This window comes from Pseudopodoces humilis, chromosome 8 (genome assembly GCF_049639895.1).
Source record: "Pseudopodoces humilis isolate 2021_Gansu_Grassland_sample_001 chromosome 8, ASM4963989v1, whole genome shotgun sequence".
NCBI lineage: Eukaryota > Metazoa > Chordata > Aves > Passeriformes > Paridae > Pseudopodoces > Pseudopodoces humilis.
The window spans coordinates 26,919,683-26,934,942 of NC_142207.1; the positions used below are offsets into that span (position 1 = coordinate 26,919,683).

A 15,260-nucleotide genomic window follows, 5' to 3' on the forward strand; every position below is an offset into this window, starting at 1 on the left:
CTTCAAGGTCCCCTTCCAAACCAAACCATTCTAAGATTCTGATTGTGGAGACTATAGAAACAGCAATAGAACCAAACCCACTCTGAGTAAACCCGTAGTCGTAATTAAAAACAAAACAAAAACCCATCAGCACGGTTTGTGCCTTACAGAGCAGCCGACTGCAGGCGGCTCAGCCACACTTCGGAGGGCGCCTGAGGGGAGGCCCTGCCGGCAGCGCCGGAGAGCGCCGGGGCCCGGCTGGCCCAAGGCAGGGACCGCGGGGAGGGCACAGCGCGGCCGGGGCACCCGGTCCCCCCCTCTGCTGTCCCCGCTCTGCCCGGCCCGGCCCTCCCCACCGCCATCGGACGGAGCGCGGCCCGCGGGCGGCCCGGCGGATCGCAGGGAAGGCGCGGCGGTGCGGGCCGGGCCCTGAGCGCTGCCCCCGGCGCTCCCGAGCGAGGGCGCGCTGCCCTCACAGCTCCGGTGCGGCGCTGCGCCCCGCGGGACGGGAAGTTAAAGCAGCCCTAGTTAAAGATCGGATTTTACAGAAGCCACGCTGTCACTGATTCAGAAAGAGCTGCAGTTTTAGTACTGTGAACTATGCGCAGGATTTCCGAGGATGTCCTTCCAGAGCTCTGGTCACACGTCCTGACCACTAGCTCTGCTTGCCTATTTGTTTCAAAAGAGCGAGTTTTGTGTTTCCTAGCACAGTGAAACGCCATAGTTTTTTACACTAAAGGTGGAGATTATTTGGTTATTTGCATTACTAGGTCTCTAGAACTGTTTTCAAAGCGGTCTCCTGTTACAGATATGCAAGAGCTGAACCCTTGCTTAGGTAGGTGATACATTAAGTCTGTAGCTGCCATTAGTTTGACTTCTCTTTGTATCTGTTTTAGGTTCGAATAGCTCATAATGAACATCATCACTGTCAAATGCAATGGAAGAGGGCAAGGTTGAAGAGGTGCAGGATATTGTACAAGTGAATGTGTGAGGCTGTTTGTACACAGCCAGGCACAAGTCTCTGTGCCGCTTTAAGGATTCCATGCTGACTTCCATGTTTAGTAGACACTTTCCTCTGAAAGTGGGTGAATTGGGTAAATACATTGAAGCTCTAACTATCATATTCTGATCACAGAGGTTTCTGGCAAATACATGCTTTTATATATATTTATACATTTTACAGTATATCTCTTTTCCCAGTCTGCTGAGCATCAGTTGGCTTCTAATGCCAGGGTGTAAAACAGTTCTGCATGCATGATTTTATATGTACAGGTAGTTAATCTGAATTCCACAAGTCTGCTCATGCTTGCAAACACACACATTTGTACAGTGCCACATCCAAACTGTAGCTTTGGAATGTACTTCTTCAGTAAGAATATAAAAATGCATAAAATTGAAGTTGGCAGAGTATTAGGCATTTATCTTGGAATCTGTCTGTGAAACCCTGTAATCTCCAGAGACATCTCATTCCCTCTGTTCATTACATAAAGAGATTTGGGTCTAATCTTTGTTTCAGAGTACCTCATTACTCAGTAAAAATTGCATTTTTCACTGCCATGGCTTTATATAAAATTTTATTCAGCCTGTTCATGGTTCAAATTTCACACTTGTTTGTGACTTAGAAATCCTGCCAAAGTAGGCCCAGTTAAAAGAGATGATGGATGAAGAACAGTAATTTCTTGTTGCATACATTAGACTGTTTAAAATACCCAAAATGTTTAACATAAACAACATAGCAGGACTTTGCTACCATCTTTCACAGTTGCAGTGATCAGCCTGTTGTACAGACCGTATGGTTTGGTTGGTTTTCTTGGGGTCCTTGAACCCTTCAGACAGGGGAGAGAAAAAAACCCCACATACAGTATAACTTGAGCAATACTCAGGGGAGGTTTGTCTAGGTGTGTACTGGAACTGGTGCTAATTTTAACTCTCTTAAATGGTCTAGATGTAAAATTGAACAGATCCCTGCAACGGTGAGTAAAGATGCACCTGCGGTTAGAATTAGAAATGAGTCTAGAATTAGATTTTAGCATTTTAAGCAGAAGAGTGCAGCACAGCTGAGGTTATTTGTTGCTATGGTCCTATGCAGACTAGTGATTTCACTGAAATTCCAAAGAAATGTTTACTGCACTAAGAATTTTATCTTTAAATAACAAATATTCAGGTTATTAATGTTAATATATTATTAATATAAAGTTATATCAATGTTATTAACATAACAAAATACCATTTTAAAATAGTAGAGACTCCTCCTAATACTTACTCCTCCTAAGTAAAACCAGTAAAAACAGAATTCTTGTACAAAAGGTTGTACTTGATGATTTGGTAAATTATTTTTAATATTAATGATTATATTATTATGTTTTATTATGTTATTATATTATATTAATATTCATATAATTATATTTAATATTGTTTTTAATAACTTCATGTTTCCAGGAGCATGTCTAATTGACCAAGATGTAAACCTGTTTAAATATCTTTTGCATTATCTTCATGGAGAAGTTCAGATTCTTGGAGATGAACAAGATTGAACTGCACTGCAGGAGGAAGGAGATTATTTTGGAATCCCTTATCCATACAGTCTGCCTGATCATTTGGTCAATGAAATGGAGACACACTCTTCAAGGTCCAGTATAGAGCTTAAAAAGGTCCAGACATTTCTTAACATTTTTGATGTTGACCTCTCTAACCTGTACCATTCATTAGCACCAAACACTAAAGCTACAGAATGTCCAAGTTAGCACTTCTCAGTGACCACACTAAATCATGAGTAAATTCAGAGCGTTAAAAAATCCTAGAGTTGATAATGCAGTCAGTATAGTCAAGGACACCAGCTTTTATCATCATTGCAATACAGCAACAGTTCAAATGTGAGTGTTGTACATGCAAGTCTGCTGCAGAACTTGTGTAGTAGGAAGAACATTTAGGTTCCTATTTGGCTTCAAATTTTACTTGAATTTAGATTTGATCTCTTCAAGTTGTTTGGGTTTCTTTTTCAGTTTTACAAATTATTCCTAAAACTCGTAAGACAAAATGTACTCTGACATTTCTTTAGAAAGAGAAAGGAGGAAAGATAATTAGTGTATTATGTAAAATACTAAGGTTTTAGAGTATTGTAACTTAAAAGCTACTTCTAATTAACTGGTGAGAAATTAATTCATATTACCAGCTCTGGCTGTGTTAATTCTGACAGTCATCTGTGTTCCCTTAGCAAGTTATTTTCCTCTGTATTTCACATTCTCCCTTACTTGTTTCCTTTTGAAAGGTGTAAAACAATTCCAGGCCTTTCAGTTTCTCTGCATGTTAAGGAGTTGCCCTGCCTTTAACTATTTCTGTTGCCTCTGTCAGAAGTGTACTTCACTGTGCATCTTTTGATTAAGATAGAGCTCTTTATACTTCATCATCTTTATAATTAGGATGCATATCTTCCTAAATTTAGGCTGGGAACATTAATATTTATTCCAAAAGTATTTGGCAACATATCAGGTATCGGTTCTTGTACTGTGTATTCTAGAAAATAGGTTTTACATAATTAATTCCGTAATCATTCTTCTATGAACATCTTTTCCTTCATGAATATCCATTTTTAGCAATAGGCATTCACAGGAGGATTAGAATGTCTTATTTGAATAAAAACAAAATCAGAGTAACATTTTCCTTTCTGCTTCATGAAACATTTACTGCTAAGTCCTTGTAGTTAGGATTTGGTAAAAAGAATGATATATTTCACCAATGGTACATTTTTAAGGACTGAGATAACTAATGACATGACTGTTACCTTTAAAACAATATTTCTAAAGAAGCTGGAAATAACATCCAATATATCTGGAGCTATTATTCAGTAGCTGAGCTGAAAAAGATGATGGATGCTTTCGATGCCTGGGAAGGGAGAGGTAATAATTTTTTATTTCATTATTACTACTTTTTAACATAAAAATAATAAAAATATTTACCAAGTAAGTATAATAAAAACTCTGCATAAACCTTCATAATGTTGTAAAATAGTAGTGTCTGTTTGTGGGGAAAATAATGTTTTATGGGATGTTCCAGAGAGGGGACAAGAGCTGACGTGAATGAAGCAGCATGCTGGCTGTCAGCAATGTCAGCAGGTTGAGAGCTGAAATTCTGCATAATAAAATACATGTATTCATGTATTTAGTCTGGTGTAAACATGTATGGCTGTGTTCTCTCAGCTCATCAGTACAATGCTGCTATGAAATGCAGGTGTCAGCTACTGGAGAGTGCCTCAGGAGCTGATTGAATGTTGGACTCGGGAAGAACAACCTCTGAGAGGCAGTTTTCATGATATGCCTCCAGTTCATAAAAGGTATGCTGATTTGCATAGGTGGCGTAAAATTAATTAACAAATACAGTGCTGTCTTTTTTATTTCCCCTCTATAATTTCAGGTTCCTTAAATATTTATGCATGTTGAGATTTCTCTGTTTTTTTAATTTACTTTTTTATAAAACATCATAGCGCGCTTAATTGCACAACTGAACCTGCTAGAAAACAAATTATGTTTTTTTTAGGCTGCTGAGATTTCTCAGCAGCCTGGCAATGAGTAACTTCAAAAACTAGAGAGCAGTATTAGTTAAATGGGCTGCTAAACCAGAAATTTAAGTGAAAACTTCAAAAGATTAACTGATTTTTGTGTCTGTGAGATGTCTTCTTTTTAGAAGGAATTTTTAGGACTTCTTCTCTGCAGTTTTATGGCAATATTTTTGATTCCACCTCCATCCTCAACACATTACCTAAAAGCAGCCTTTTGCAGGCGCCACTGCACTGTCACCTGAGCCAGTCTACAGCCACTTCGCTGCTACAGTTTTTAATGTGCCTTCTTAGAGAGGCAGAAGAGATTGATGGTTCTACTCACAGAAAGGCAACCCTGATTGTAGTGATGAGATGTTTGGAACTGTAGTTTATGCTTGTTACAGAATCATTTAAACCTATTTGTGAAAGGCTGTTGCAGATGGTCTGTTGTGTAATAATGTTATAAAAATAACAATTTACATGTATAGTTAATTTTTTTAAAATTTAAGTTCTTTGGTTTGCAGACAATTAATTGACTATACTGAAGTGGAAGGCAGTTTACCAGGTAAAGTGGGTCCCCAGCCAATTAGATTCTCAGGTCCCTCAACAAGTACCCACATAAAAGTCAAGAATTCGTCTTCATTAAAGGTAGCTGCTTGCAGTGCTTCACATTCTGCAGCAATTCTTAAATGACCCCATAGTGAAAGTCTGATGCTGCGCAAAGAAGCTTCTGAAACCACATCCACAGCACTCACATCAGTGCTCAGCAAGTCCCAGGCTCCCCATGGAAGGCAGAGTGCTGGCAATGGGACACTGAGCCAAATGCCATTCCAAGCTGCAGGGAGTAAGAAGCCTGTGAACAACGGCGCAGTGAAGCTGAAAAGGACTCTGCTTTTTCTTGTGACACCATCTCAGCCACCCTCTTCTGCGTCCAGTGAAACAAGTAAACAGGACAGTGTTGCTGTTGAAATTCCTACAACTTCTACAGTACTAAACAAGAAAGAATCATCTGTATTAGCAGAAAGTATTACACTAAAGAACCATAAAGTGGAAGGATAATGTTTAACTCAGTCTGATAGACTGGACAGCTCTGCATTATATGGTCAAAAAGAGATCATTATCTCATGTGATCCTTCATTCAAAGATTAGATAGAAAATTGTGATGAAAAAGATAATGAAAAGCACAGGAAGCACACTTGTTTTAAGTGAGCATTGAAATGTGTTTTCTGCTTTACTTCTAGATATTTCTTTAGATGCTGGGAAGAGAGGAAGAAAAATGGATCAAAAAAAATCACTCAAGCAAATGCAGTTTAACATTCCAGTGATCCCTATTTGTACTTCTGTTGGGCTGTACTGTATAGTGAGTACTTGCACAGCATAAAAGAAAACCTCTTTAACTACAGTGATCCTCAATTTGTACCTTTGAAAAGGGGGGGGGGGGGAAATACATAAAAATAAGTAGCTTTTATTAAATACAAGTTTACCACAAGTGTACAACTTACGCTGCTGCAGAAACACCGGAAGTTGAATGCACTTACTGGCACTTCTGGTGAGGGTAAATCGTCATTTTTGCTCTTACTAGCAAGGGATCACCTGTGCCTGGATACTGAAAGAAAATTCAGAAATACAGGAAGGGAAGAAGTGGACTGTGTGAGTAACAAGGCTTCTGTTTCTGGAGAGACACACATTTACAGACACACACGGATCTGCCGCTGGGGCGGGGCTGGTGCAGCTGTGGCATTTTGTGTCACACAGCTGGCGGATGGCTTTTCTGGGGCTGCAGGGTCTGAGTTACACCTGGCCTTCCATGTCCTTCTGCAGGTCTTTTTAGGTCAGGAGAGCACAACCTCAACTTGTGTGCAGCAAAGAAAACTTGTGTGCCATGGTTTGAAGAAAAAGTCTCCCTCCTTTCCCCCTCCGTGCAGACAGGAAGAGACATTCTTGTACCAGGGCAAATGTTGACTAATGATACTGAAACAAAGAGCTGCTGTATGTTTCTTTCAGCAGAGGAAAGGCAAGTTTGGATCGTTGATTTTCAAGAGCCCTTTTAGTTGTTTGAATCAGTGAACAAAATCTGGCTTTGTTTTGTACCCTTGCTTAGAGTTGGGTGCTGGGGGTTTTTTTTGCCGTTTTTACCACTACTTTTGCTTCTCCAGCACAGTAAATACAGCTGTCTCTGAACACTGAAAACATTGCCAAAAAGCAAGTTCTTAAAATTCCTTAGACTATTAGAATTACAGAAGGGTTCTTTAAATGTTTTATTTGCTAGATCATTTAAAGCCATCACATTTTCAGATGTTTCTCCTGACCATAAGGACTTGAAACACAAGTTGCACAAGTGAAAACTCCCAAATTTTCATGTACTAACATGTTTTAATGAGACATTTTGCCATGAACAGTAGTCACTATAAAGGTGTAGAGCACTATAATCTTCTGCTATTGATCTGTATATGGAAGATCAGCTGACCTTTAGAGGGTTTAAACTAGTGTTTTTTCTTTAAAAATAAACCTGAAGATCAACAATTGCAAGGCTCTTCCTACCTCAATGAAAGTTTCACTGAACAAAGGACAAAGCAGAAATTATGGAAGGATGCTAACATAATGTACTCTAGTATTCTTTGAACATGCAATTCATCATGATTAAGTTTGTGAAATTTGTTCTTCATAATAATCTGGCTGAAAAGCAGTTTTTAGTACTTATCTTCTGTGTGAGTTTTACTTCTTTATTTATTCAATAGCTGAGCACTTTACCATGCACCTTAAAATGTTTTTACAAGGCTTTCTAAAGCTGATTTCTTTCAACTTTTGAATATAGAAAGCATCTATAAACAAAGAATCCAATAATGTAATTTAGGTGAGAAAAGACATACAAGAAAAACTTTGAGCATATTCCTACAGGACTTTATGAGTTTGTACTACCTCAGTGTTTACTGAGTTATTTTTACTCAGTAAACAGTGTTTACTTAATTATTTTGGTAGCACAGTATTTTTTGAGTAACATTTGTGTCATTTACATTACAGCAGCATTAACGAGTCTTCTCTTTGTCCTGGACATACTAGCTTGTGGTTAAAATAATAAAAAACAACCCCCTTGAATTTCATTTCATGATGAAATGACAAAGTGGCTGTGCTGAAGGTAAAGAAAGGACTTGATTTTATTTATTTATTTCCACTGGATGGGGTGCAACCATGGCCTTTTAACTTACCTAAGTAGGCATTTCCAGCATGGCTTTTTTATATCATAGAATCTTGTTCAGTTTCTATTAACTGCTAAGACTGATACTGAACCATTTTATGAGAGATGGATAGCATTAACCTTCATGGTGACCACAACTAGATGCACTGTCAAGTGGTGTGACAATGGTTTACCCTGAAACTTTGTAAAATTATAAATCATTACAGCAGAGATCATATTAAAAAAACCCAAAACCATACATGTTCAGAATCATTGGGTTTTCTTTAAAGGAGACATTTTCAGGCACATTAAGTGTTGGGTTTCTTATCTTTTCTTTTTCCCAAACTTGGTTAACTAATGCAAGTTTTCCATAGAGCTTGACTGCATTAAGTTGATGCCTTAAGTATAACTTTCATATTTTTCAGATTCTGTGCTGCCTAGGTGTGTAGTTTATAGCTTCATATTAAGTGTTAGTTCTTAAGAATTAATTAAGAGCTTATTAAGAGCTCTCTTCACAGAGTAAGAAGACAAAACAATTCCTTTTCTAGTTTGATACCAAGGACAATTGTTACAAGTTCCAGACCCAAAAGCATAAACAACGGTGGACTGAAGAGAGAGGACAAGAAAGATGGGACTTCGTAACCTGAAGCTGTAATTGGACAATGAACCCAAATATGCAGATGGACCTAAACTTAGAAAAATGTGAGACCTCATGACCAGTGGTCCATTTTGTGACCATTTTTAGGTCCATCCTGGGTGTAGCCCTGGCCAGGCTCTTGTACTGCCCAAGGTGTATCCTTTAAGGCCTTTCAATAAATATCTGCTTTGTTTGAGGTCAGCCTTCTCAAGGTATCAAAGTTACCTTCAGTTTTTAGTTTTCCAGCTGTGTATGTAGATCTTTACTTTGCTGGGTTCTGCTCTTACTCTGAATTTGTTCTTACACAAAAGACAAATAGTTCAACCCACTTTAAAAATGCTGCCCCTTTAAGATGTGTTTCCACTTTGGGAAGAGCACAAAGTGCAGTGGGAATTCCATGTTTGTTTTTGAGTGAGGCCAAACAGCTGTATTTGCTGACACGCATGAATTGAAGATTCTGACACAATTTCAGAGCGCAGCCACATGTGGTTAAAATGTGCACTGGAATAACCTTCCCAAACCAGTAGAGATACTAGACAAAACTTGGTGTGCTAAAACTGCATCATTCCCACAACCAGCCTTCTCAGCCTAACCAAACCCATGCAAAGCTTTCTAACAAAGAAGATGTTTTGCATCACCAGAGAAAAGAGAAATGCCATCTCTCACCTGTTAGTCCTGGATTGTCACATACTAAGACTCCAGTGCATCAAAGCTTGGCCGGTACTGAAGAGCACAAGATGGTCTTGTTGTGCTGACTTAAGTTACAGATTTTATTTATCTGCAGAAGGTCGCTTGTGAGAAACTGACTTATGGAATAAAGTAACTTTCAGTAATGCAATAATCAAGCGTAGAAGCTATAAGGAAGGAATAAATGTCATTACCGATAAGTTAGATTTTCTTTTTTTAGGAAGGATTACAAGAAGAGACACATTTCACAACTTACATATGGATAATATAAGAAATCCCTGTGTAATATCTGCATGGAATTTGTAATTAAATCTTTTAGAGTGAGGTTACAGTGAAACTGTAAGGCAGCAGATAAATTTTGAAAAGCTGCCTATATGATAGGTATGCGCAACAGAAATTCTGGAATTTCAGTTCCATCTGCTCCAAAACATGCAGCTTAAGTGGGATAGGTACTTTAACTAGGATAAAAGCAGTGTTGCAATGCTAAGAAATCTGGTGTCTACCTACATGTTTATTTTTCTTTCACCACTCTTCCCAATGATGATGAGTTACTTGTCTTTTAAAATCAGGTTTTACCAATATTTACATGTGGGACACTGTATACATATATAAAGAAAAGTAAAAGTTAGGGAATGCACTTCGCTCTTCCCTCAGAGATTATTTTTCAAGGGCCTCAGAGGGGGGTAATCCAGTCAGTACTAAGGAATTGTACAGTCAGTGAACAGAAATTAGGCAGAGGAAACTGGTAAAAAGCAATAGTGAACAATCACCTAGGTGTAAACTTCTAGAGCTACTCAAGTGTCCTCCTGCTCTTACTGACCTTTACAGCTTTCTGATTCTGACGCTTAGGCCAACAGGTCACTTGAGGCCAGCTCTGGATTCTGACGCCTTGCTATGTGAAACAGTAACTTACTGTAAAATGTGTTCAGCATGGAGGTGGCTCTCATGGCAAGGTTGTTTTGTGCGCTGTGGCATTAGAATCAAGCTAGAAGCAAAAGTCTAGTCCAGTCCAAACTCGGCTGAAAGCCGCCCAGTGATACCAGCTCCACTATACAAATACATTTTGAGTAAGAGCACAAGGTTAGGCACTGCAAAGCAGCAAACACCAGAGTATTTTAGAAAGAAGATTTTAATTATTTGGAAGAAACAGGTTTTCTGAAATACAGACTCAGAACATAAAGACTAAGTAATTTATTAGTCATAGCTCTTGTTATGGACAGATGGTTCCTACAGCAAAAATATAGAAAAATAATTTGAATTCAAGTCTAGAAGACCTGCAACTTTTCATATGCAAAAAATAAATCCAACTAGTCATAGAAAAGTGGCCGATAAGGATGGAGAACAGGGCTGTGCATCTGAATAGCCATTACTATATACATTCCAAACTTAAATGAGCATATTTCCTCAGCCTCATAAAAATAGTTTGTCCATGAAAAATACCAATATGTAATACATTTAATACAATTTATACTTGAATTTAAAGATCTCAGATTATGGAATAATAAGCTAAAATCAAATGAACTGCTTTTTCAACTTTTCTTGTATAGAACAATACTCTCTGTGTATACAGTGTGCATGCATGTACGTGTATACACGCACAGAAAGAAAGAGGTGTATAGAGATTTGCTGAAAAATTCTACAAGATTATTTGATTTCATCGCAGACCACAGCATACAGACTTCCTGGGATCCTTCTAACACAGGCTGTTCTATGAAATAATAATGCTGACTGGTATAACCACGTATCTACAACAGGTTTCTGCTATTGCAAGTTTAATTATCAATTTATCTTTCCAATCTAGATTTTATTTTTCTAAGAAGTAAATGCTGCTTTGGTAAGATTCCATACAGTTGTGACAAAATAAATGTGAACATATTGGGGAAAGCCTTGAAAGTATGATTTAATTTTGATAATTAGTAAGTAATAAAGATACCAACAAGTTTTAAGCAGCAAAAGATTTAAAAGACTATGTTCTGACTTATTTTCTTCAACAAGCTTTTCAAGCAACAAACTAAAATCAAGAGATTGAATTTTTCTGCCTGCCATCACTGTGATATTTTAAGCAACCAAAGTCACAGCTGGCACTGAAAGAACAGTGGCATCAGCAGAGACCTCCATCCTTGCAGGACATAAATTGCATTGTGCCACCCTGCCAACACTGCCTTGGAAAGGCCTGTGCTCTGCGGTGTCCGGTGTGTGATGCTTCCGTCGGGACTTCTCCGAATGCGCTGGATTCTCTGTGGTCCTTGCAGCTGTAGACTGCTCTTGATTTTTCATAGCTCCTTTATTTTTAGATCGAAAGCTGTTATGCTGCTGTCTTCTCTGCTCAGACCTGGAACCACTCTTTGTATTCTGATCTGCCTCGTTACTGGCACCTTGTGACTTATGAGATCCATTGAGTCGCATGTTTTGGTGCTGTGGGTTGAATCTTCGTCTCTGGCTAGAAGGCCCATTCTACCCAGAAAGAAATTGGATAACTGTTAGGTTGTCTGAATCCTTCCAACAGGCCAAGAAACACAGCAGTCAAAATTAGCAGTGTTACTGTAAGGAGGGAACAGGAGACGGAAAACACTAAAAAGTTTTGGTTGTTACCAGATTCTCTTTATAGTAACTATAACCAGAACTATGAGCACCATACTACATCTGAGTAGCCTGGAGACACAGGAATGGGAATGTTCAGGAAGATGGGAAGTTCGTCACTGACGCCAAATTAAAATCTGCCATGATTCAAGAGAATACAGAAAAGGGGATGAAATTCTAGACATCTCAGCAAGAGTTGTTGAGGAAAGGGATCTGCAGGTTCTGGTCAATAGAAGTTAAATAGGAGTCAGCAGTGCCCTGGCAGCTGGAGGGACATCCCTGTCCTGGGGGCATCAGGGACAGCATGGCCAGCTGGGCAAGGGAGGGGATTGTCCCACACTGCTCTGCTCTGTGGCGGCCTCACCTCGAGCATTGGGGGCAGTTTTGGGTGCCATGATATAGAAAAGACAAACTGTTAGAGAGGGTCCAAAGGAGGGCTGTGAAAATGATAAAGGGCTTTGAGGAGAAGCTGAGGAGGAGGAGCAGCTGAGGTCACTTGGTCTGTTCAGCCTGGAGGAGAGGACACTGAGGGGACACCTCACTGCAATCACAATTTCCCTGTGAGGGGAAGAGGAGGGGCAGGCACTGATCTCTTCTTTCTGGTGACCAGTGACAGGAACGGAGGAAATGGCCTGAAGTTGAGTCAGGGGAGGGTTAGGTTGGGTATCAGAGAAGTTCTTCACCCAGAGGGTGGCTAGGCACTGGAACAGGCTCCCCAGGGAAGCGGTCACAGCATACTCATTGTGGAAGACATGTCCATTGTGGTATTTTGCTCAGAGGATGCTTTGATTCTTAGTGGGAAATGGCTGAATTACTTTTATTTGCATGCCTGACAGGACAGGTGACTCCATACGTGCACTGACATTATGCAACATCTTATATTTCCCTTCAGGCATCTACTTGAGCCTAAAATTCCTACTGGGACAAAATTCAGATCAACTTTAGTGGCAGCTTTACCTAAGAATAATAGTACAGGGACATTCTAAGGCGCTATTACAACAAAATATAATTAATATATGTATCATATATATATATAATATAATGCTACAAATATAGCACAATACTATAACCTGTATTATAGAGCTTCTGAAATAATATGCTTTTAAACCTGGCAGGATTCTACTTTCGAAGTGTATCTAGTAACTGTGCTTCAACAGCACAACAGCTGACCATTTGTCAAGGACTAAATGTTTCTCCTCCATAGCAGTTAGCTATAATGGAGGGGTTTTCTTTTTCACTATATTACTGCCACTAGACACTTGTATACAGACAGCTGTCTTTACTTACATGTTATTTCTGGTATTTCTACTTCGTATGTTCACGCTGACTTGAAAATGAAGCTGGAAAATATATGCTTACTACCTTCAAAAATTACTAATTAAATATAGACCACGAACCAGTATTTGATTTTTTTATTAACAACTTTCAATGCTACATATTTTTCTGAAAGTTTTGAAGTAATTTAGTTTATTTCACAACTGATGGATATCCTACCTGCTTATTTGTTGGGACTCCTTGAGAAGAAGATTCTGTAGGATTGGAAGAAGAGTAACTTTGTACTTTACTGCTGGCTGTTTTATTATCAGAGTTCTTGGCATTACTAGAGGACTTTCGGTTGTGCGTATTTTGCTTGCCAGTTGTTGCATGCGAGGTCATTGAAGACAGCACTAAACTACATGGTGTTCTTGAGGAATAGTTGTTCTTTGGGTGAGAAACTGTAAAAAAGAAGGGATTATGTGTTATCATTTAAATGATCAACATCTAAACAGAAGGCTGTATTCTTATGCTTACAGTTAATTTTGGAAGCATTGTTTCAGTCTCACTGTAAATAATGAAGTAAGCCAACTCAAGCTAACTATTGAAGTAACTTGGTTGGAGTCAGGCCATAGCTTTCTACAACTGTAAGTCTGCCTCACTGCAATGCACTTCTGGAGATAAAAGAGCCAATGTGGTGGCACTGCACTAAAATTGGAAGGAGCCTGGCAGAAGGCCAGGCTTTTGGCATCCAAGAGAACTTTACTTATTCCTCTCTAAAGGAAATGGATAAAAAAGGTTCTTCTGTATCATGGGTATCTATAAAAACTGGAACTGAATGCAATGCACTAATCCACTTCATGCAGACCACAGCAGTCTGCACCATCAGGAACCACTACTGCCCATCTCAGTATATTCCTAATTTCTACTTCTAAGTATTTTGAGATCACCTAATTTACTAAGCCCTGTCATGTTTGGATATGAAATGCACTCAAAAAATCCTCGATTCCTCTTTGCATTTCTTCAAGCTGCCTTTGCGAAATGGCCCCCAAGCAGTCTTGAGGAGAATTCTGAGGCTAATGAAGTTCTTGATCTTAATCTGTTGTCCTGATTTTTCTGATTATGGAATTTTTCTGTTAACTTCTGGTACAGATGACAAATCTGAGGCTTGTTCCAGAGAGGTACCTGTTGTTTTTATCTAAGAGGTACTTCTATTTTTTCACTTCTAGTACAGAGAAAGAAGATGAGCAATCATTTTAGTAACTAAGCATCATCTGCTGGGGTTTCTGAGGATCTTACTCAGTTAAACCAACATCAGCTACTTCTCCCACTAGGTGTCCTCTTCAGAAAAACAATGCAATGATCTACACAATGGACTGAATTTTCTCTCCTGAGTTCAATGAGGCCAACCATTCCTGAATTCTATTAATTCTCTCTTATCTAAAACAGACTGCTGCACATGGAAGCTCATATAAAAATCCAGATGCCTGTCATAAAAATGTATTTATAACAAAAAAGATGTACAAGGAAAGGATACTGGGCATTCTAATATATGTCAGTCAATCCAATTATTTTTGTTTCTTCCTATCCTTCATTTTGAATATATGCTGTCCATGATCTCCTCATGCTAGAACACTCCTTCCTTTGCACAAGCTCTGTGGGTTTGGTTATTCCTTTTGTTAAAGCCCTCAAGAGTGGCTGTTCTTAGCTATAGGCCTTGTATAATCTCTTGTTTGGGGGATATTTGCAGCTCCTAGCAGGGTAGGGGGCTCACTGAGAGATGGTACTAAGAGCAACATCTTTTGCACTCAAAAGCTCCCATCGAAGACACCAATCATCACAAATTGCTCATCTAAGGTCATTGAGGGCAGGTATGAGCAAAGTTCTTCAGACAGTCAGTGCACTATCAGTCATTTCTAGTTTGACAATGCTCTCCTGCAAATAGCTGCTCTTTTGACTTCACTGACCTGATTTAAACAGGCCTGAATCAAACTATGCTTATGTAATGCTTTACTGAAATGAGGTATAAATAATTAACTTGCAGAATTAACTGCAGCTGGAAGTTATTTAGAAAAGTAGTTCAATGAGTTTTAAAAAACAGTCTGTAGTTGTATCAATAGCAGCTGTGGTATTATTAGTCAAGATAATCTTGATGGAATTTTCAATCTCTTATGCTTCAGGGTATTAGACAGCGTCTATGAGGTGACTGTAAACAATTAAATGCATTACTGGGAAGTTTATGTCTTCCTCTGAAATATCCTGGGTTGGTTTCATTGAGACAGGATATGGGGTTAGATGGATCTTCAAAGTGTTCTGCAAAAGCAATTCTTATGGTCTAATGAGTTAAACTGGTTATGCGTCCAAGCAGTTTTAGCTGTGCAGTCAGAAGCTTGTATTGGCAGACTGTGTAGTAC

General features: G+C 38.9%; 2 protein-coding genes across 4 annotated transcripts in view; one reads left to right on the forward strand and one right to left on the reverse strand.

Annotated features, from left to right (window-relative positions):
• The first annotated feature begins 916 nt into the window (after window positions 1–916).
• KCTD18 (potassium channel tetramerization domain containing 18) lies at window positions 917–5,572 on the forward strand. Its single transcript, XM_005519912.2, is given in 5 exon segments — window positions 917–1,073; window positions 2,419–2,844; window positions 3,783–3,875; window positions 4,207–4,309; window positions 5,038–5,572. Coding segments are annotated over 5 exon segments (1,314 nt in total).
• A 4,551-nt stretch (window positions 5,573–10,123) lies between these two features.
• The window catches only part of SPATS2L (spermatogenesis associated serine rich 2 like), a 76,783-nt gene continuing 71,646 nt past the window's right edge, over window positions 10,124–15,260 (reverse strand). For all 3 annotated transcript variants that reach the window (XM_014249625.2, XM_005519913.3, XM_014249627.2), the window contains 2 exons: window positions 13,087–13,307; window positions 10,124–11,466 (listed from right to left, as the gene is read on the reverse strand). In XM_014249625.2, coding sequence (XP_014105100.2) covers window positions 11,071–11,466; window positions 13,087–13,307 — 617 coding nt within the window. In that variant the 3' untranslated portion in view covers window positions 10,124–11,070. The remainder of the gene's footprint in view (window positions 11,467–13,086; window positions 13,308–15,260) is intronic.